At 46.0% G+C, this 24,306-nt stretch overlaps 1 protein-coding gene across 1 annotated transcript in view; it reads left to right on the top strand.

Annotated features, from left to right (window-relative positions):
• The window catches only part of USH2A (usherin), a 1,179,609-nt gene that overhangs the window by 237,290 nt on the left and 918,013 nt on the right, over positions 1–24,306 (top strand). The window contains exon 13 of the mRNA XM_040430191.1: positions 6,908–7,094. Coding sequence (XP_040286125.1) covers positions 6,908–7,094 — 187 coding nt within the window. The remainder of the gene's footprint in view (positions 1–6,907; positions 7,095–24,306) is intronic.

The raw sequence follows: 24,306 nt of genomic DNA, 5'->3' as shown, positions 1-24,306 counted from the left end.
TCAGAGAGGACGGGAAAGAACATAAATGAACAAGTAGGGAAACCCACAGAGCACAGACAGACACGGATCCCATGGGTCAGCAGCATGGGAGACAGAGTACAAACCAGGAGCAGGACAAGACAACACACACCAGGAGAGCTGACCCAGAACTGAGGAAACCTCAGCCTTATATACAGGTTCCATGGGTGCAGCAGAGAGACCACACCCATGGAGCAGACAGAGGATTAACTCCTAATAGGCACACAGGGGAGTTAACCCATAAAGAACCACAAATGACACACAGGAACAGAACTTCAGCGAGGAGCGCCGAATGAGCAAGAACAGAAGGTCACAGTCAAAGGTAACGACTGTGACAACAGGTTGAATTAACCCTTTAGGGTCAAATTGGCTTCTCAAGGAGATATATATGTTAAAGGCATCCCTTCTTCTGTCTCATTCAGTAGCTATATAACTATTGAGAGAGATGTATTTTTTTTAAAATACATTTACACATTTAACCCTCCATTTTAATTATATTATTTACCCCAGTGTTAAATTCACCCCCCCTGGATGCTTGTTTTTTTCCTACAGTGGGGTAGATAATTACACACAGGGTTTTAAAGAATAAACTTCCTGACTCAGACTAAGAGCCGACTCAGCGAGTCAGTAAGTGAATCGAAGCATCCGCGCATGCGCATTGCGCAACCTAAGCTTCGGTTCACTTGCTTCTTGTCAGCTCAGCGAATGAACCGATTCATGTGAAAGATCCAAACTTCCCATCTCTAGTTTACTCGCAGTAAACCTTTCCGGCAACCTGTAGCAGTGTCCCCTTCTCGGCGCGTGCGCACAGTGCAAGAAGAAGCAGATGCCAGCAGTCCACGGCAATGCGTGCGGCCGGGCACCGTGCATCCACAGACCTCCCCTGCTTGGGCACCTTAATTCAATGATTGACAGGTTAGTAAAACCTGTTTTTCCGCAGAATGAAGCCACAAATAGCTTTTATAAGGCCACCTTAGAAATCAGAATGCTACCCTGGACATGAGCATATGTTTAGCTCACAGGGCTTATAGGTGGTGACAGAATCCCTTTAATCATATACATAAATATGATAATTTGGGGCAGGGTAATGAGCCCAGTCCTCCACACCATAGAGCAAAGTGTGCAGATACTGCATATGTTTGGAAAATGTAATGAAAAGTTCGTGAAAGAAAAAAAAAAGAAAACCTCCCTGAAATGAGTTTTTGCAGGTTGGGATGTCTGTTATAGATATCTCACGATGGAGCCGAGGACAAGGAGGGGTATTAGCAAGAGAAGAAGAAGGTGATGATGATAATGACAAAGATAACATACTGCTTGGTGATGCAGGTTTGCTGCCACAAAGTTGACCAGAAAAAGAAGGACAGACTTTTTCTGATTGGGAATGCTGGGCAGTTGTATTTTCCCAAAGGATCCGGTGATGCGCCTCATGTGCTACAATAGATCTCTGGTACCTATAATTGTGTTTGAACGGCCATCAATTATTTTAATCCTGCAGATCTTGCACACTGCTGTGGTTTTGTGTGCCCGCCTTGTGGAGAGAAAGTGCCATAGAGGAGTTGCTTATACAGAGCTACAGGCAGCCAAGCTGGGCTTAGTTATAGTGCCTTTTGGACCCAACCCACCCACAGCATCAGTGACATCACCAGATTCCAAAGAAGATGTGGGAGCTGCCACCACCGCCCTTCTCCACTGATGTTTCCTCCTCTTCAGCACCCCAATCCGGCTCCCAGGTCCTGTCCAGCACACAATTGTCATCGAAGTCCTCGCCCTCCCAGGTGCTTTTATCAGACCATGAGATATCATTGTGGGCTCCTGGACCCCTCCCCTTCTCTGCGTTTTCCCTGACTCCAACTGTTGCTGCCACAAACACCAATGCCGTGGCTACAGGTGCCATTATTACCACCGCCATCAACACAGGTATGCCTGGGGTCACCAACCTCCTCCCAAACCTCCTCCTCAGGGCCGCCCAAATGTTGAGGGCTAACACAAGTCGTCAACAAGATTATCTTGACTATCTGCTGTAGGGTGGGGTGGGGTTTTCTTGCCACAGGAAAAAGGAAGGTGCCCCTTTAGGAACGGGCAGTGAAGACTGGGAGGACTCCACTGAAAGTCTTCTTTGGGGCTGCAAGGAGGAGGAGCAGAAAGAGCGCTGTGACCCCTGGCTCCACGGCACTGTGTTGGACTCTGAACTCACCTCCACGTGATCCTGCTGTGACTGAGAGGAAAAGTGAGCCATCCAAACCACTATCTCATCCTCTTTCTCCTCAACTATATTGTTGATAGAAGGTGCTGCTACTGCCCACATTCTAGTCCTGGGTCTTTCGTTTGGAGCCCTTCCATAGTTCGGACATTTGGGCCTCTCAGGTAATGTTGTGCACTACCATGTGTCTTGGTGTAGTACACACATATATATGTTGCTAGTTTGAATATAATTAACAACCCCTCCAAAAAAAAAGATTGATTAAAAACGTGTGAAATAGGGAAACGGATTTGGGTCTAAATTCGTTATCACTCCCAGATATTTTTGTGTGCTACCCTGTATATTAGTGTAGTAATTATGTATATATGCTGCTAGTTTGAATACAATCAGTCCACAGTAAAAAAAAAAAAGAAAAATTATTGGAAACGTGTTGAACGTGTGAACACAGAAATGAAGCGAAACTGATTTAGGCCTAAATTTGATATCCCTTATAGATAATTTTGTGTGCTGGCCTTGTATTGGTGTTGATTACATATATGCTGGTTTAATTTAATTCAACTAGTCCAACCGTGTTGAAACTGAAAAATACGTGAAAAAACGTGATGCTCATTTTCCCATTAATACACACAGGTAGATTGCTGCTATACCTTGTGTCTTGTAGTAATCACATATATATGCTGGTTTAATTAAAATTAACAACCCCCTAAAAAATGTAATTCCAACCCTGTGGAACCTGAAAATACGTAAATGGACAATTTTAACTTAACGCACATAGGTAGATTGCAGACACACCTGGGTACTGCTGCTTTATTCACGTATATATGCTGCTTAATAAATTGAAAGCACCCGCCCAAAAAATTATTACATCGCGACCATTTGGAAACTGAAAAATACATAAATGGACAATTGAGGCGTGATGCTCAATTTCAACTTAACACACACAGGTAGATTGCTGCCACACTGCGGGTTTTGCTTCTGTAATCACATGTGCGTGTATATATATATATATATATCTTAATTATATTTTGAACCCCACAAAAAAAAGAAAGAGAGAGGATTTGTGTGAAAATTGGGAAACAAAATGAAAGTATTTCCTTGCAGGTAGCTGCTTTAGAGGTGCACTTGCACTTCTGAAAGCAGCACTTGGCACAGCCACAGGTCCTGCCTTCTTTCTCCCTGTCTGTCAGCCGCCTGGCTTCTCTCTATTGTACACAACACACACAATTCTTCTTTGGAATCCTAGACTTTTTTTTTCACTTTCCCTGTCATTAAGCTTGATTGATTTCTGACCATCTCTGATTGATTTTTCACTCTCCCTGACTCCCTAAGATGGTTTTCCTGGCAGACACTGTAGCACCCAACCACCCTCATTCACAGCCCAGCACACAATGGTGTTCTCCTCGGGCACCTCCCTGCCTGCAGCACTGATTGGCTCATCCAGGCTGTCTGTCAGCCTAGGAGCCAATCAGGATAAGTCCTCCCCCCACTTTCTCTCAGGGTCATGTGAGAACCTTTTTTCTTCCTCCCTAGTGCTTTTCCCACCGCCATGTACACTAAAATGGCGTTACAATCCGTTTTAGTCGATTCGTCGGAAACAAACCCGGAAAGATTCAGATTTGTCTGCCATCCAAAAAATAGGAAAGTTCAGACCAAACTCAGTTCAGTCCGAACTGGTTCGCTCATCCTAAGTTCAAAAAAAAATGTTGTTATATGTTTCAAGAGAATTTAGAGTGAGAGAGAGAGCGAAAAGAGAAAAGAGAAGAGATGAAAAAGACTGAAGAGAGGGAGAAGAGAGAGGGGAGGGAGAAGAGAGGAAGAAGAGAGGTAGAAAGAAGATAGAACAAGAGTAAAAAGAGGGAAGAAAGAGAAGAGAGAAGAGGGAGAAGATAGAAAAGAGGGGAAAGAGAGAGAGAAGAGAGAAAGAAGAGGGAAAAGAGAGGGAAGAGAGAGAGAGAAGAGGGAAGAGAGAGAGAAAAGAGATGAGGATTTTATGTTTTGTGTTTAAATATAGATACTGACATGGAAAATTAAAAATAACAACCAAACATTTAAAAAAAAACTTGTTTAACATAAAAATGTGATTTAAACTATGTCCTTTTCTGATGACACATTTCCTTTAAACATTACATTATTTCTCATGGAATCAGAATACACAGACTCAGGCGGGTCAATGGAAACCAGTGTGGCACCAAGAGGCCAGACAAAAGCATGGTTAGAAAGGGTAAGCCAAGGTCAAGACATGCAGAGTTCGTTCTATACAGTTAACAAGCGATGGGCTAAGGCAGGCAGCAAAGGGCCAACACAGGTAGAGGTCAGAACAAGTAGCAAAGAGTCAATAAAGTGAGCAGGTAGAATTCAGGACAAATGGCACAGGGTTAACACAGTGAGTAGATAAAATTTAGAACAAGTGGCACAGGGTCAGCACAGTGAACAGGTAGAGGTCAGGATAGGCAACACAGGGTCAACACAGTCAGCAGGTAGAGATCAGAATAGGCGGCACAAGGTGAATACGGTAAGCAGGCAGAGGTCAGGCACCGGAGGTCAAAGCATGCAACAAGAATAAACAAAGAATAGACAAGGTAGAAGCATATAGCTCAGACACATTCCCATAGGGAAGGTGCCCTGTATACCTCAGGGAACACTGGCAATGGCTGGGGGCAGATTAGCCTGTTAGTGTGCTGGCACTTTAAGAGCTGGGAAAAGCACATGTGCGTGCCCTAATGGTGCAAACAATTGCAAGCAGACGGGGAAGGTTGTGAGCACTCTGCAGTCTGAGATGAAAAGAATACTCCAGTGGCCCAGCCTGCCAGGAGAGAAGATATGCAGCAGGGCATGGACCACAGGCATCACGTTAACCGTGAATATCCTAGCTGGGTTTTTGTAAAAAAAAAAAATTAACAGACAAACGTTTACAATAGTCGATTTAGATCTTATGGAAAAACACTATAATCTGACACATTTATTTCTATGACTTCTGTATTATAGAATAATTTAATAAAATTCTTGTTTCCCAAAGACTGAGCTTCCCTAAAGATGTGCCTAGATGACAGCTGCTAAAAATATGGAAAATAAAGAATAATAACAGTAAATTAGTAATAATATCTTCTATTAAACCTGGTATGAAGAACAAAATCACCAAATTATTCAAAAGTTTCTGTTGAGCAACATAACTTTTTATTGTGTGTCCTACATACAGTAGATTTTGGGAGATGGAAACACGAACTGGGATCTTGAAGCCAATAAAATAAATTACCTGCTTTGTCAAACATTTTCTGTTGGCGATGATATTGTAAACTCCTGTTGAGTGACTTTGCAAGATGTCACTTTCTTGAAAATGCTGGCAAGCTCCGAGCTTTCTGGTCGACTTGTACAGTCGCCAAAATGGAAAGAAACCTATTTTCTGAAGTTAGACTTCCAGATTTCATAAAATCTTAGATAATAAAACATTTTTTCCAAGTAATAATTCGTCTTTGATTTCTCCAATATTTCTGAGTTTACTTGATGACTGTTTCATTGACTTCATTTACCTTAAATCATGAGGTTTTATATTTCTCTCTATAGAAGTCTATATTTTTATTTGATATTGCTTTTACCAACACATAAGAATGCATTCTGTGTGTCCAACAATATTACCCAACATACCTACCCATACATAAGTCATCAATATCAGATTGGTGGGTGTCTGACTCCAGGCACCCCATGATCAACTTTTTTTCCTGCAGTGCTGCTCACATTCAATTGATAGGTAATGCATTTTTGATACCGGTAGTTCCTACAGCTGTACCCCCACTGATCTCAAGAAGAAGGGTCCCCAAGTCCCCTGTGTGAGTAGGGCAGCGGTGTGCATGTGCGGCCACCACTCAATTCACGTTTATTGGACTGCCATGTGTAGTGCTAGGGTCTCTCCATCAGTCCCATAAAAGTGGACTAAAGGCCACACATTTGAACTACTGTTTTACACAGAGAACTTGGATACGCCCGTACCTGAACCCCCAGCAATCATACATACTGTGGATAGGGGATATATGTTATTTATACAGTAGGCCAATCCCTTTAGTTTTATAGTGAAAACTTTCAACAAAGATCTCAAGGTTGTCCTGGCCTTGTTTCTCTTATGGCCTACATTGATTAGCGCACCCATTATGGTGCTCAGTTTTGTCACCCAGAACAGAAGGGTGTACCATTGGCATCCATCTTCATATCCAATCACCCTTTGCCCAAATTCCCACCTCTTGTTCAACAGAAATGTATTCCTCTGTGTTCCTCTGGTTAGTCCTGCACAAGTTCTTTCAACCCAGTAACTATAAGGATTGGGTCAAACTCTTCTATGGTCCCAGAGAAGCCATATGGTCTTCCACTATGATGAATATACTAGATCTATACTATATACCCCTAAAAAAGAGAGTAATTGTACAGAGGATGGCAAGCCACCACTTCATACAGGGAAATGGTTCATCATGTTCTGGAGGAAGCAAACAAGCAATCAAGTGCCCAAGGAAGTCGCATTTTTAGGGTTTAAAAATTAACCCTACCATGGGACAAAATGTATTATCTACTGACAAATGTCAATACAACAGTTGAGATTGTTGTCATTCCATGGTGCTCTTAAAGGGCTAAAATCTCTGTCACCCTATCTATATTGCTTATTATGTTTTCATTTTACCACTTGAAATCATTTTTTTCCCCTAGGCTTTCATCTATCTAGTGAAAGTAATAATGCAGCATGCGTGCCATGTGTTTGCCACCCCCAAGGATCCAAGAATGCTACCTGTGATGATATAAATGGTCAGTGCTATTGTCGAGACTCTTCGGTTTCTGGTCTTAAATGTGATCGATGCAGTGAGACATTTTTTGGATTGAACTCAGATACTGGAAGGTAATGTAAAATGTCATTTAATAAAAAAAATAATAATAATAATCATAACAATAATAATATTTGTCTAATACAATCAACTATTTATCAAATTCTGTTGCCAAACAAGTCCGTAATTTTGGTGATTAGCTTTGAACAAATTGCACAAAATGGCACACATACCATTTTATTGTGAAAATTGTAGGGAAAAAGATGGAAGATCACATGATCCTGGGAGGGGTTCCATTCTGAGCTTAGCTTATAATACAATAAATTCGACGCACTGGACTGTTGCATTAAGCAGTTGAATGCATTATACTGTTGCGTTAATATACCAGTTCAATTCAACAAAATATGCAGTTGCTTTACCATACCAGTGAAATTCAACCCATTATACTGTTGCATTAAAGGGGTTTTCCCATCTCAGACAATGGGGGCATATCGCTAGGATATGCTCCCTATGTCTGATAGGTGCAGGTCCCACCTCTGGGACCCACACCTACACTGAGAACAGAGCCACGAAAGTTGTGGAGGGTGCACTGCACATGCGCAGCCGCCCTCCATTTGTTTCTATGGGCCCACTGAAAATAGCCAAGCACTGGCTCAGCTATTTCCGTCTGCCATATAGAAATTAATGGGAGTGATAGCTGCGCAAGCGCAGTGCGCCTCCATTCACTACTATGGAGAGAGCTTGGTGGTGGCCAGACCCAGAGGCAGGACCCGCACCTATCAGACAATGAGGGCATATCTTAGTGATATGCCCCCATTGTCTCAGATGGGAATACCCCTTTAATATGATGATTTCACCTCTCAGTCTGACACTGTGCCTTTGAGCCAGGGCTCAGCACCTTTTTCCTACTCCTTCTCCTTGTGGCACCAGAGAAGCTTCACCTTCAATTGCATCATCTCTGTCTTCATTGCCCCCTTCTAATGGGGAGCCTACTTTTTCCTAATAAAAGGCAACAGCACCCCATGTGCTATGGAAGATAATCAAGATACTGTAGTTTAATTGTTAACTTGTATGAGAAGCGTCAGAGTTTCAACTGACATCAGGAGGAGGTTCAGGTGGAGGTTGGGGACCCGATGCATAGCTGCGTTAGTGGTACTGGTAGGAGCAGTGGTAGCAATTGTGACACTGGCACTAAACACAAATACAGGACAAAGAATTGCGAGGGTGATAATGATGATTGCTTGTTGGACAGGACCTGGGAGCCAGATTAGGGTGCTGAGGAGGAGGTATCAACAGAAGGGCAGTGGCAGCAGTGGCAATAAAGAGCAGAGCCAACATATGGCCAATCATCACAAACAAAATGCCAGGGCCCCATAACTGCTTATTTTGTGGTCAGCTCAGGAACTGTTGATGCTGCTGATTCTGTGGGCTTCTGTGAGTTTAAAAAGTGCCAGACCTAGGCCAAGCTCAGCTGCCGCTAGCTCTGTGAGAGTATCTCCCATATGGCAGTTTTTCTTTACAAGGCTGGCACAAAAAAACACTGCCATGTGCAAGATCTGCAGGATGAAAATAAGCCATGGGCATTCAAACACAAACATTGGTACCAGGGCTCTATTGCAGCACATGAGGTGGCATCGCTGGATCCTGAGAGAAAATAGAACTGGCCAACATTCCCACTCAGAACAAGTCTTTCCTCCTTCTGGTCTTCTTTGTGGCAGTCAGCTGCCAACCTCAAGCACTACAGTGTCCTTGTCATCATCATCAGCTACTTCTTCTGACGCTCAAACTACTCCTTTTTCTTGTCCTCCGTCATGAGGCATCCATAATAGAATGTGTGGCAATGAGAAAACTATTCACAACCAGCAAATAGCTTAGGTACAAGCTGAACTCCCACCTGGCCAAATGGCTGAAGGTGCAGATGATGCCGTACCACTTAGTTTTGTTAAATGTGGCACAGTTCTGCACCTTCACTCAAATTTTATTCTGTTCAACAGTATTACTACTTTTGGCCAGCTGTCCATACAAATGGTATAATTTTTTAAATGTCATCCAGTGGGAAAAAAGAACTGGCCAACAATCAAAACAAGATGTGCAGCATCACACTACGTGTGTGTGGGCACTGCTTAAAAGCACTTTTTACCTTGTCAAAAGCACTAGGTTGTAATGTATGATTTTGTATGAATGCATATGTAAAATCCCTGTTAACAGGCCTATTAGGTGTAATTTATACATCCCACCACTAGATGGGGATAAAGTTCAGGTCCTATATATACCTAGGTCAGGCCTAGTTAGTCAGTTGAGACCAGGAGTGAGTGGAGATTAGTCAGATTAAAAATGTAGTTCAGAAGAGAGCAGATCTGAGGAGGTCAGATCAGATTAGTGGGAGAGAAGATAGAGTGAAGACTCCATGACACAGATTAGTGAGTGGAGCCAACTTCGCTAGGAGGTGATACTCAGATGTGAGGCGCAGAAGAGTGTTTTCCTTCTGTGGCCGGACTATAGACTTGCATCCCTGACCAGTAGGAGAAGAGTTTGCCTCCCTGGAAAAGAAACAAGCTTTCCTAAGGAACCATGGGTGATAAGAGCCATTATTATGGTGGAGGATTTATAGCTTCAGGCAGCCACATCAAACTTCTTAGAGACAGTTGAATTTTCCTGTCTAAAATATTCAGCTTATAAGGAAAGACAAGGAATAGGATCCCACACATCTAAAGGAACCAGGTACACCTAACCCACTGCTCCAAAACTAGAAACATAAAAAGCCTAGAAACAGTGGATTTGCAGAATTAACTCTGTACCATCTAGACTGCATATTTGTACTGCTGCAACCAAAAGACATCCAAAGTAAAAGTTGTGAGTTGCATTTCACCACTGACTACCTCATTATTACCACTTATGGTTGTACCACCATTAACGGTACTGGCGTCACGACAAAAACCATCAAGGGACTCAGCCGCAACAAGCACCCTAAGCACCCCTAACATCAAGGGCACCTCAACCACCATCTTGGCTGATGCTTCCTACCACAGAGCGTGCCCCGGAGGATTTCGTGCTGTCCACCTCAACACTGTGCTGCCAGCCCAGGGAGGCTTTCTGCTAACCGTGAGTAAACTGATGAACTGTGTGTTATGTCATTTGGCCCCTCATAGGTCCACCGTGCACCTCACGTGTTGCCCCTGCGACTGGCTGGCTGCAGATGTTTATCTTCTCCCAGTCTTCCTTGTGGCAGCCAGGCTAAATCTACAACCAGTACAGTGTCATTTTGGTGATCATCATTAGTCACTTGTTCTCCTGCTCAGACTTCTCCTCCTCTGCTCTGTCATCAGTCATTGATAATGGAATGTGTGGCCAGATAACAACTCTACCAGCTCAGCAATCTGGCTGTGTAACGGACCGTTTCAGCAGACAAGGGGTTAAAATCCGTTTAGGCGATGTGCCCCTTTCTGAGAGACAGGCACAGCTACTGCAGAACACCAACTCCCGAACTGGATACAAAATAGCACTCCGAACTGGAACCTCACGAATAGCTGCTAGCAGACGAACAGGAATCAGCTTACACTCCTGGCAATCAGTCTCCAACAGCATACAGCGGATCCCCCCAATAACGAGACAAGGCTCCGTGTTGAGGGTCAAGCAGTGGTCTGAGGTCCTGGCACACCCAGCCTGTTTTTTATTACAGTTGTTTGCAAATACAGGTCCGCCCACAGGGAGGTATAAAACAACCAAGCCCATCTGGTGTACACGCCCCTAGGGGACCAGAATGAAGACTGTGACATAGGACAGATACAACATATCCCCACAATGCATCATGGTTTCCTCCTCTCTGTCCCGGAGACAACCTGAGGAGCAATCCAATTATCTCTCAGGACAAAGGGAGATCGCCAATACACATGTGTATACAACAGGACAGACATCACCATTTAAACACACAATGGGACAATGGCACAATAGAAACACACCCAGCATATTCCTCCCAAGCTGACAAGTTACACTTATTATAAATTGTTACAACTTTGTGAGTTTACATTGGCCATACATATAACTTACATCAATTTAAACAGTATAACTTGGGGACAAACCTATCCAAAATTCACTTGAATAGGTTCAGGGGTTTAAAAGTAAGTATGGGCCATAATCCTGAGGCAAGAGGCTGATAAACAGGCCTCTCCAAAACCCAGTGGCGAGGTTGGTTTCGCCACAGGCTGCAAGCAAGCGGAACTCCACTTGGCCAAGTTGCTGGTGGTGCAGTTGATGCTATACCATTTACTGTATTTGTGGCAATTGCAGTTCAGCTCTGCACCTTCACCAAAATTTAAGTCAGCAGGTAAACCTCCCTCTAGCTAGCTGTCTGTAAAAATTGCATTATTGTTCTCCAAATGTGGCGCGGTCCATGCCTTTACCCAAATTTATTTCAGGCAGTAGTAGTTCTGGCCAGCTGTCCATAAAAATTGTCTCATCGTTCCTCAACTGTGGCACAGTTTGACGTCTGCAAACAAATTGTATCCATGCTTGCAAAATGACTGTGTTCTTTGTCTAGCAAATACCCAGTTCCCTTGCCCCATGGACTTCCAGGGAAGCTAACTTGAGCAGTGGCTGGAACAGGTCCAGTTTGCTATTGCCTTATTGTCTTGGTCAGCCCCCAATGTCATCCCAAGAAGGGTTTTCAACATGGTAGGTGGCATCTTCACACCCAAGCCGGCAAAATTGTCCTGTGCATTACTGTCACGGTCCCTCCCGTGACAGAGGTTAGAAGATCTGAGAGACTGGCTGCACGTGAGGTTATTTTACAGCCTCCCTGTTTTCACTTGTTTCAGTGTTGTTGTTGGTAATGACCACACCTCTTGTCTCAGGTGTAGCTTGTGGTCATTACTGCTTCTCTATTTAGTCTGAACTCACACTTCATACCATGCGGTTGATATTCTCTGCCTGGAGTTGGAAGACCTGGTGTGTTGTCCTCATCTGAGTTCCTGCTCATCCATTTTCTATTGAAGATAAGTGTTCTTCGCTTTGTATTTTGTTGTTCCCATTTGCTTGTTGTTTACTAGGCCTCAGGGAGATGCTCGTTCATCTGGGAAGGAACCAGTAGTCCAAGACCATGTCACTACTCCTAGGGCTATTCAGGGTTTATATGGCTTAGGTTTCCGGTGTATGAATATTCCCATCTTCAAGGTCTATTCATACTGACAGGAGTTATGGCTAGGTTTAGGGTTTCCATAGGTGGTCACCATTTCCCCTTCCCTAGACTTGAGGCCTAGTTCCTGGTCATTTTCCTTCTATTGTCATTCTGGTGTTCCTCCCCTCCCTTTACATCATGACATTATCAACCGCTGAAAAACTGCAATTTTGTTTGCGTCAGTGCAGCGATGGATACTATTTCTGCAGGGGCTGTCTTTGAAAATAGCTGACCTCCGCACGACCGTCTCACAGATCCAGAGACCACAATGGCTGGTTCCGGCAGCGGGAACCAGGCCTGTCCTGAACCTAAGGTCACTCTCCAGGGTAGATTTTCCGGGTGAAGTGACAATTTTATTCAGTTCAGGGAGTCATGCAAATTATATTTTAAACTACGTCCTAACTCTTCTGGGGATGAGAGTCAAAGAGTGAGTATAATAATTTCGTTACTTAAAGGTGACGCTTAGTCGTGGGCTTTTTTGTTGCCAACCGGATCACAGTCCCTCCAGTCAGTAGATAAATTTTTCAGAGCTCTAGGTCTTATCTGCGATGACCCATATCGGATCTCCCTGACCTAGACTAAGTTGCGTGGCTTACGGCAGGAAGAGCGTTCTACGGAGACCTATTGCTCTGAATTTATGAGATACGGAGTGGAATTATCCAGCTCTCTGTAGTCAATTTTGTCAAGGGTTTTCCGGGAGACTAAAGGACGCGTTGGCGTTTCATAAATATCCTGAGTCATTGGAAGCGGCCATGTCCCATGCTGTACATATTGATAGAGGGAAATCTAAAGTTGCTCACTCTCGGGACGTACTATCGAGAAGCCTCCTCCGACACTTTGGGTAGAGAGACACTTGAGCTCGTGTCTGGTGATGAGCCAATGCAGTTGGGGGGAGCTACACCTGGACCTGGTGATAAGAACTTTAGGCTTAAGAAGGGACTCTGCTTTTTCTGTGGAAAAAGGGGACATTTTGTAAATGTCCTTATGTTCAGCGTCAAGGTGAAAACAAAAGAAAAAAATGTTTTATCCTCATTTCACTTTTGGTGGTGTTGGTGGGGAATCTGAGAAATGACTTTTGTCATTTACTGGTAGTACCCGATTTCTCCTGTCTGTCGAGGTGGCGCCAGATTACAAAACTGTGGGAATTGAAGTGTTTATTGACAGTGGGGCAGGAGTTAACCTAGTTGATGGTCAGTTTGTCTGTATGCATGAGTTGACAAATAGTGCATTAGACAAAAATATTTTGGTGTTTGCAATTGATTCCGCTCCACTCACACAGAAATGTTTGTCACAAATGGTGCAGGACATCCGTTTAAAAGCGGGTGATTTTCATCAAGAATCCATTGCGTATTTTGTGCTAGAGGGTCTGCCTGCTCCCTTCGTGCTTTGGTTTACCATGGTTAAGCAAACATAATCCTACCATCGATTGGCAAGCGAGACAGATTCTTGGTTGGAGTGATTATTGCATAGACAACTGTCTTAGCACGTTGCTTTCTGTTTTAACCACTAAAGTTGTACCTTTGTTTATTTCTGATTTTTCTGATGTATTCTTTGAAAGTGGAGACCAGGAGTTACCTCCACATTGGGAGTATGATTGCCCCATAAACCTTATTCCCGGAGCTAAGTTGCCCAAGTCTCGGTTGTATAATCTTTCTGAACCCGAAAGAGCTGCCATGTGAGAATATATCACAGAGAGTTTGGCTAAAGGTCATATTAGACCATCCAAATCCCCAATGGATGCAGGATTCTTCTTTGTTAAGAAAAAGGACAGAACTCTTAGGCCATGTTTGGACTTCCGTGAGCCTAATCGCATTACTGTCCGTGATCCTTACCCCGTTCCTTTGATCCCGGATTTGTTTAATCAGATTGTCGGTGCCAAGGTGTTCTCTAAAATGGATTTGAGGAGGCATATAATCTGGTAAGGATCAAGGAGGAGGACGAATGGAAGATGGCTGTAACGGATCCCCTTCCGTTAATGGACGCTTCCTAGCTTGCGCCGAGGACCACAAGCACCGCACTGGACACCACAAGCACCGCAGACTCCACAACCGCCGTAGCTTAACTGGAGCCGCGCCGTCTTCCTTCCACCCTGAATGAACCTCCAGCATTCAGGACCGTGTGGGAAAGATCTCTCCTCCAGGGAATATGCAGAGCATAGCAATCCCCAGCGTGATGCAGCAATTCCCTCCAATAACGAGACGAGGCTGCGTTTTGAAGGGTTAGAAAAGCATGAACGGAACATGAACTCTTTATTGAGGGCTACCCGCCCGTATTTATGCAGGTCCCCACAATGCATCATGGTCTCCTCCTCTCTGCCCTAGAGACACCCGAAGTGCAATTCAATTATCTCCTAGGACAAAGGGAGACCACCAATACACATCTGGGAACAAAAGGAGAGGAATCCCCACCCGAATACACAAAATCCTCCCTTCTGTCTGGGATATAATTATGGATTAACATAACTATCACAGACAGTAAAAATACAGTTTTTAAACATACACTGTAACTTTAAAACCATACATTCCATCTCCATAAAAATTACATATTTAAACTCTGCATACATCAAACATAAACACTTCCAAAAATCACACAAATCCCTCCAGCGGATCAAAAGTTTAGTGGAAGTCCTTTTATGACCGACCGCAAGCACAACTTCCTGCCCAAAACAGTTCCATAGATTTGGGCTATGCGGTCGGTCAATTCCATGCAGAAAAATGACTAAGTCCCATCTTCGAACGGGACTTAGTCTCTGGAGCTGAAAGTTCAGTATGGCAGAAGGTAAGGGTCAGCGGCGTTCGTGTATCCGCGCATCCGATTCCAGCTCCACAGAATCCCCAGCATACACCGCTGACCGCGTTCGGTCCCACCAACAGTCCAGACATGCGGCACAGTTCTGTCACTGTTCCTGAAGGGCAACATGTCCCAGGGCCATAGTCGTAGGGCAGGAGGCTAGCCATAAGTCCTCTACAATGCCCAGTGGCAAATGGCAGTTTGTCACACATCTCCCCTTTAGGGGGAAGACTAACCAGGCACCTGACCTTCTGTCGGTCAGTGCCTCCGTTAGTCGATCCACCAACCCACAGTAACCAGATGCCCGAGTAGCCCACCCACAACAAACAGGTACAAGGGTGACCCACCCACAAGAAACAGTTACTGCACCTGGGTATTTTGCTGTGGTGATGGGGCAACATGCTGTGGGGACTTGAGGGAGGGCAGAGACCGACTGCACTCTGCCCAGCTGCCAGCTCTTCTGCTGGGGTGCTGAGACCATAGTCCGGCTCAGTAGCCAGAGGAACATGGGAGTCAGCAGGGGTTAACATCGCCTCTGTTAACCCTGAGGCCACGTTAGGAGTTAAGTGGGGAGGGGAATTTGTACTTACCCCCTCCACCTGTTGTCCTGGTGAGGGTAGTGGGGGATCTGGACAGGCTGTCCAGCATCCCTGTAGGTCAGGCGCAGAGACCACGGTCCCATCTGCGCCGTCTGGGCGATTGGTGTCTCCCCTTGTTATGGTAAGCTGCCGCTGGGGAAAGAGGGTGCTTCGCTCCTCTCCCTGAAACACAGGCTGCCGCTGGGGAGGAAGGATGACACCTTCAGCTCCCTGGGGTACACACTGCCGCTGGGGGGGAAGGAGGACACCTTCAGCTCCCTGGGGTTCACACTGCCGCTGGGGGGGAAGAATGACACCTTTGGCCCCCTGGGGTCCACACTGCCGCTGGGGAGGAAGGGTGACACCTTCAGCTCCCTGGGGTACACACTGCCACTGGGGGGGAAGGAGGACACCTTCAGCTCCCTGGGGTTCACACTGCCACTGGGGGGGAAGGACGACACCTTCGGCCCCCTGGGGTACACACTGCCGCTGGTGGGGAAGTACGTCACCTTCAGCTCCCTGGGGTTCACACTGCCGCTGGGGGGGAAGGACGACACCTTCGGCCCCCTGGGGTTCACACTGCCGCTGGGGGGGAAGGACGACACCTTCGGCCCCCTGGGGTACACACTGCCGCTGGGGGGGAAGGACGACACCTTCGGCCCCCTGGGGTACACACTGCCGCTGGGGGGTTAAGGACGACACCTTCGGCCCCCTGGGGTACACTCTGCCGCTGGGGAGGAAGGACGACACCTTCAGCTCCCTGGGGTACACACTGCCGCTGGGGGGGAAGGACGACACCTTCGGCCCCCTGGGGTACACACTTCCGCTGAGGGGGAAGGACGACACCTTCGGCCCCCTGGGGTACACACTGCCGCTGGGGGGAAAGGACGACACCTTCGGCCCCCTGGGGTACACACTGCCGCTGGGGGGAAGGACGACACCTTCGGCCCCCTGGGGTACACACTGCTGCTGGGGGGGAAGGACGACACCTTCGGCCCCCTGGGGTACACACTGCCGCTGGGGGGGAAGGACGACACCTTCGGCCCCCTGTAACTCACGTTTTTGCTGGGGCGCAGGGACGGAATACTTCGCTATCTCTGCCCGATATTCTGCATCCTGCTGCAGATACTCCGCCAGTTCTCTCCTCACTTCCGGTACAATTTCCTCTGTTAGGTGGGGCCCGTAGATAGCCAACCGCCTCTTCAGCATAGCGTCAAACCGTACGTGACTATACCAATAGTCCAGTTTTGCTTGGTGTTCCCAGGATGCTGCTCCTCGCACTAGGGAAGCCATCCCACCGCTTGCCACCAATGTAACGGATCCCCTTCCGTTAATGGACGCTTCCTAGCTTGCGCCGAGGACCACAAGCACCGCACTGGACACCACAAGCACCGCAGACTCCACAACCGCCGTAGCTTAACTGGAGCCGCGCCGTCTTCCTTCCACCCTGAATGAACCTCCAGCATTCAGGACCGTGTGGGAAAGATCTCTCCTCCAGGGAATATGCAGAGCATAGCAATCCCCAGCGTGATGCAGCAATTCCCTCCAATAACGAGACGAGGCTGCGTTTTGAAGGGTTAGAAAATCATGAACGGAACATGAACTCTTTATTGAGGGCTACCCGCCCGTATTTATGCAGGTCCCCACAATGCATCATGGTCTCCTCCTCTCTGCCCTAGAGACACCCGAAGTGCAATTCAATTATCTCCTAGGACAAAGGGAGACCACCAATACACATCTGGGAACAATAGGAGAGGAATCCCCACCCGAATACACAAAATCCTCCCTTCTGTCTGGGATATAATTATAGATTAACATAACTATCACAGACAGTAAAAATACAGTTTTTAAACATACACTGTAACTTTAAAACCATACATTCCATCTCCATAAAAATTACATATTTAAACTCTGCATACATCAAACATAAACACTTCCAAAAATCACACAAATCCCTCCAGCGGATCAAAAGTTTAGTGGAAGTCCTTTTATGACCGACCGCAAGCACAACTTCCTGCCCAAAACAGTTCCATAGATTTGGGCTGTGCGGTTGGTCAATTCCATGCAGAAAAATGACTAAGTCCCATCTTCGAACGGGACTTAGTCTCTGGAGCTGAAAGTTCAGTATGGCAGAAGGTAAGGGTCAGCGGCGTTCGTGTATCCGCGCATCCGATTCCAGCTCCACAGAATCCCCAGCATACACCGCTGACCGCGTTCGGTCCCACCAACAGTCCAGACATGCGGCACAGTTTTGTCACTGTTCCTGAAGGGCAACATGTCCCAGGGCCATAGTCGTAGGGCAGGAGGCTAGCCATAAGTCCTCTACAATGCCCAGTGGCAAATGGCAGTTTGTCACAATGGCCTTTAATACAGCTAAAGGTCATTTTGAGAATATGGTGATGCCTTTTGGGTTAACCAATGCGCCTGTTTTTTAATATTTCATCAATGACATCTTTCATCATCTGGTGGGCAGGTTTGTGGTGGTGTATTCTAATTTATTCTCATGACATGAAGACGCATCAGGATCACGTGAGACAAGTGTTACAGATCCTAAAAGAGAATAAACTGTATGCTAAGATGGAAAAGTGTGTATTTGCATTTCCGGAAGTGCAATTCCTGGGTTACCTACTCTCATCTTCAGGTTTTCGTATGGATCCTGAAAAGGTCTGTGCTGTGTTAGACTGGGATCGACCCGAAAACCTGAAAGCGCTTATGCGATTTTTGGGGTTCACCAACTACTACCATAAATATATTTTGAACTACTCGACTGTTGTTAAACCTTTAACGGACATGACTAGGAAAGTTTCAGATATCTCAGTCTGGTCTGATGCAACATTACAAGCCTTTTCAGCTGTGAAGGAATTTTTTGCTTCTGCTCCTATACTGGTGCAACCTGATGTGTCACAGCCATTTATTGTGGAAGTTGACACATCCGAGGTAGGGCTAGGGGCAGTCTTGTCACAGGGTCCTTCACCTTGTAAATGACGCCCATGTGCTTTCTTCTCTAAGAATCTCTCAACTGCTAAAAAAAATTATGAAGTAGGTAATAGAGAGTTGTGGATCATGTGACTTCTACCACACCATATTTAGTCTGACTTTTCCCATCACTCCTTGCTTGGGATAGCTTAATTTGGTCTTGGAAGAGCTGGAGTGTGGTTCGTGTTCATCATTCATCCTCTGAAGTTAAATGTTCAGCTTAGGAACAGGTGGTCTCTGCCCAGTCATTATCTTTAGGGCACCAGGGTTATCTAGGTTCCCGTGTATGGGTATCTCTACCATCGAGAGGTGCCCATACGGATAGGAGTTAGGGTCAGGAGCAGGTTTTTATAGGTGGTGACCCTTTTCCTTCCCTAGCGGTGAGGCCTAGTGTCTTTCCCCTTCCTTCTTGATTGTCTTTTGGTGTTCTCCCCTACTTCATCCGTGACATTATCCCAAGCCCATACCGCCATTTTTTGTTCTGATCTGTGCAGCTATGGATGCTATGACTGCACTGGTCGAACAGATGCAGAATCTGACTTTGGAGGTAGCAGACCTCCGCGCAACTGTATTGCAGATTCAGAGTCCACAGGCTGCTGGTTCCGGTGGTGGGTCCCAGGCCTGTCCTGAACCGAAGGTGGCTCTCCCGGACAGGTTTTCCGGGGGTAGTGACAATTTCATCCGGTTCAAGGAGTCATGTAAATTATACTTTAAGCTGCGTCCTAAAGAGGACGCCCAATCTTGGGCTTTTTCTCTGCCGACCGGATCACTGTCCCTCCGGTCGGTAGATGAATTCTTCAGAGCCTTGGGTCTCATCTACGATGACCCGGATCGGATGTCTCAGGCCGAGACCAAGTTACGGAGTTTGCGGCAGGGAGATCATTCCGCGGAGACCTATTGCTCCGAATTTAAGAGATGGGCTACCGATACTGAGTGGAAAGATCCTGCTCTCCGCAGCCAATTCTGTCAGGGTCTCTCTGAGAGACTGCAGGACGCGTTGGCCTTTCATGAAAATCCTGCGTCATTGGAGGCAGCTATGTCCCTTGCTGTACGTCTAGATAGACGCCTGAGGGAGAAATCTAGGGGTCCTCACCTTCAGGACGTACTGTCCAATAAGGGTACTGCTTCCTTTGACACTTAAGGTGGAGAGACACTGGTAGTTGCGCCTTGTGATGAGCCTATGCAGTTAGGAGGAGCTACTCCTGGCACAAGCTTGAGTCATGCTTTTATTGTGGCAAGAAGGGACATTTTGTGAACATTTGTCCGTACTTGCAGCATCAAGGTGTAAGCAAAAAGAAAAAACCTTTTAATCCTCAAATTACTATTGGTGGTGTGGATCAAGAAAACCTACATTCGTCTTTTACTGGTAGTACCCGTTTTCTCCTGACTGCCGAGGTGGCGCTAGAATCCGAAACTGTGAAAATTGAAGCATTTATCGACAGTGGGGCAGGAGTTAACTTGATTGATGGAGAGTTTGTACGCATTCATGGGTTGACTACTAATGCATTAGAGAAAAGTATTTCTGTCTTTGCAATTTACTCAGCACCTCTCACCCAAAAATGTCTGTCGCAGGTAGTGAATGACATTCATTTAAGAGTAGGTGATTTGCATCAGGAATCTATCTCCTGTTATGTATTGGAGGGTCTGCCTGCTCCGTTGGTGTTGGGCTTACGATGGTTAATTAAACATAACCCTAACATCGACTGGCAAGCGAGACAGATTCTCGATCGGAGTGATTTTTGCATGGATAACTGTCTTAATGCATCATTTTCTATGGTGACCACTAAAACTGTACCCTCGTTCATTTCAGAATTTTCTGATGTTTTCTCTGAAAGTGGTAATCAGGAGTTGCCTCCGCAACGGGAGTATGACTGTCCCGTCAATCTTATTCCCGGAGCTAAATTGCCCAAATCTCGGTTGTATAATCTTTCGGAACCCGAAAGAAAGGCCATGCGAGAGTATATTACCGAGAGTTTGGCAAAGGGACTTATTAGACCATCCAAGTCCCCAGTGGCTGCTGGGTTTTTCTTTGTAAAGAAAAAAGATGGTACTCTGAGACCATGCCTGGACTTCCGTGAGCTCAATCGTATATTACCGTCCGTGATCCTTACCCCCTTCCTTTGTTTCCGGATTTGTTTAGTCAGATTGTCGGTGCCAAGGTGTTCTCTAAGTTGGATCTGGGGGGGCATATAATCTGGTAAGGATCAAAGAGGGGGATGAGTGGAAGGCCGCATTTAATACCCCTGAGGGTCATTTTGAAAACCTGGTCATGCCCTTTGGGTTAACCAATGCTCCTGCGGTTTTTCAACACTTTGTCAATTACATCTTTCATCATCTGGTGGGGAGGTTTATCGTTGTATACCTTGATGACATACTAATTTATTCGCCTGATATAGAGACTCATCAGGATCATGTGAGACAGGTGTTACAGATCCTAAGAGAGAATAAGTTGTATGCTAAGATGGAAAAGTGTGTATTTGCTGTACAGGAAGTGCAATTTCTGGGTTACCTGCTCTCATCCTCAGGTTTTCGTATGGATCCCGAGAAGGTCCGTGCCGTGTTGGACTGGGATCGACCCGAAAATCTGAAAGCGCTTATGCGGTTTTTGGGGTTTACCAACTACTACCGTAAATTTATCTTTAACTATTCATCGGTGGTTAAACCTTTAACAGACATGACTAGGAAGGGTGCGGATATTTCTGTCTGGTCTGATGCGGCATTACAGGCCTTTTCTGCTGTGAAAGAATGTTTTGCTTCAGCCCCTATTCTGATGCAACCGGACTTGACTCAGCCATTTATTGTTGAGGTTGACGCGTCCGAGGTAGGGGTAGGAGCAATCTTGTCGCAAGGTCCTTCACCTAGTAAATGGCGCCCATGTGCATTTTTCTCTAAAAAACTCTCTACTGCTGAAAGGAATTATGATGTGGGGAATAGGGAATTACTGGCCATTAAGTTGGCGTTCGAGGAATGGCGGCATTGGTTGGAAGGAGCAATTCACCCTATTACAGTAATTACAGATCACAAGAATCTGGCCTACCTGGAGTCGGTTAAGCGACTGAACCCAAGGCAGGCCAGATGGTCATTGTTTTTCACCAGATTTAACTTCATCGTCACTTACCGCCCTGGGGTTAAGAACGTCAAGGCGGATGCTTTGTCGCGTAGCTTTCCTGGGGGGGGGGGGTGAGTCCCATTTTATCTAAAGGGGTTGTCAATTCCGCTCTTTATCCTGATCTTGAGGCCAGGGTGTTGGAGGCACAGGAGGATGCTCCGGACTCTTGTCCTCCGGGGAAGTTGTTTGTTCCCTCCGAATTACGTCACAAGGTGTTCGAGGAACATCACTGTACGGTGCTTGCTGGGCACCCTGGGAGCAGATCGACTGTCGATCTCATCTCTCGCAGATTTTGGTGGCCGGGGTTGCGTAAGTGTGTTGAGGACTATGTGTCAGCCTGTAGTACCTGTGCACATGCTAAGTTGACACATATTCAGCCTTCCGGATCTCTGCTTTCATTGCCCATCCCGTCCAGACCTTGGACCCATTTGTCCATGGATTTTATCACGGATTTACCGAATTCTTCGGGAAAAACTGTGATTCTGGTGGTTGTAGATCGTTTTAGTAAAATGGCACACTTTATTGCATTACCTAGTCTAACCAATGCTAAAACTCTTGCACAGGTGTTTGTCGACAACATCGTGAAACTACATGGCATTCCCTCTGATGTGGTGTCCGATAGAGGGACTCCATTTGTTTCCAGATTCTGGAAAGCGTTCTGTACTCGTCTGGGTGTACAATTGTCCTTCTCTTCGGCTTTTCATCCTCAGTCGAACGGACAGACGGAGCGCACTAATCAGAATCTGGAGACTTACTTGAAATGTTTTGTTTCAGAGAACCAGGAAGAGTGGTCTTCATTTTTGTCGTTAGCTGAGTTTGCAATAAATAACCGTAGACAGGAATCCACTGATAAGTCGCAGTTTTTTGGGGCATATGGGTTCCATCCACAGTTTGGTACATTTTCTGGTGCTCAAAATTCCGGCATTCCTGAGGAGGAACGATTTTCCTCTTCTTTTTCTTCTATTTGGCGGAAAATCCAAGATAACCTGAAAAAGATGGGCAACAGGTATAAGCGTGTGGCTGACAGGAGACGTATGAGTGGTCAGACCTGAGAGTGGGTGATTCTGTGTGGTTGTCTACAAGAAACATTAAACTTAAGGTACCTTCTTGGAAGTTGGGCCCAAGATTTATTGGTCCATATAAGATCACTGCCATTGTTAACCCTGTAGCCTTCCGTCTTCAACTTCCTCAGGCATTGAAAATCCATAACGTATTTCATAAATCGTTGCTAAAGAAATGTGTCGAACCTGTTGAGCCGTCCTCCTTGCCTCCCGCTCCTGTCATGGTGGACGGCAATTTAGAATTTCACTTCAGCAGGATTGTGGACTCCCGAGTTCTCCGGAGATCCCTCCAGTATCTCGTTCATTGGAGAGGGTACGGACCAGAGGAGAGGTGGGGGTTCCAGCGACCGATGTTAATGCTAGTCGTCTGGCGAGAGCATTCCACAGAACTCATCCTGATAAGGTCGGTCCTGGGTGCCCGCAGGTCACCCGTAGAAGGGGGGGGTACTGTCACATCTGTGACAGGTCCCAGAAGGTCTGAAAGATTATCTATGCATTAGTAATCTGACAGCCTCTTTTGGTTTCACTTTGTCTGTGTGTTGCTGGTATGTCCACACCTCCTGTTTAGGTGTGGATCATGTGACCTCTACCACAACCTATTTAGTCTGACTTTTCCCATCACTCCTTGCTTGGGATAGCTTAATTTGGTCTTGGAAGAGCTGGAGTGTGATTCGTGTTGAAGTCCTGTTCATCATTTATCCTCTGAAGTTAAGTGTTCCACTTGTCGTGTTTTGTATTCCCCCCCCCCCCCCCCGTTTTTTTACTAGGCCTCAGTGAGACGCACCAGGGTTGTCTAGGTCCCCGTGTATGGGTATCTCTACCATCGAGAGGTGCCCATACGGATAAAAGTTAGGGCCAGGAGCAGGGTTTTATAGGTGGTGACCCTTTTCCTTCCCTAGCGGTGAGGCCTAGTGTCTTTCCCCTTCCTTCTTGATTGTCTTTTGGTGTTCTCCCCTACTTCATCCGTGACAGTAGCTTTCCTGGGGGTGGGGGGTGATTCGGAAGATCCTGATCCGATATTGTCTGAAGGGGTGATAATATCCGCCCTTTATCCTGACCTTGAGGCAGAGGTGTTGGAGGCCCAGGGAGATGCACCGGATTTCTGTCCACCGTGGAAGTTGTTCCTTCTGAATTACGGCACAAGGTGTTCGAAGAACATCATGGTACAGTTCTTACAGGACACCCTGGGAGCAGATCCATGGTCGATCTCATTTCTCGTAGATTCTGGTGGCCGGGGTTGCGTAAATGTGTTGAGGGTTATGTGTCCGCTTGTAGTACTTGTGCACGTGCTAAGGTGACACATATTCAGCCTTCAGGATCTCTACTTCCGTTGTCTATCCCGTCCCGACCTTGGACTCATTTATCCATGGACTTTATCATAGATTTGCCGAATTCCTCAGGAAAAACTGTGAATGGTGGTTGTTGATTGCTTCAGCAAGATGTCGCACTTTATAGCATTATCAGGTCTACCTAATGCTAAAACTCTTGCACAAGTGTTTGTCGATAACATCGTGAAGCTACATGGTATTCTCACTGATGTGGTGTCTGATAGGGGGACTCAGTTTGTTTCCAGATTCTGGAAGGCGTTCTGTACTCGTC

This window comes from Bufo bufo, chromosome 4 (genome assembly GCF_905171765.1).
Source record: "Bufo bufo chromosome 4, aBufBuf1.1, whole genome shotgun sequence".
Lineage (NCBI taxonomy): Eukaryota > Metazoa > Chordata > Amphibia > Anura > Bufonidae > Bufo > Bufo bufo.
Note: the sequence above shows the minus strand (reverse complement) of the source record. Positions and strands in the feature narration are given on the sequence as shown.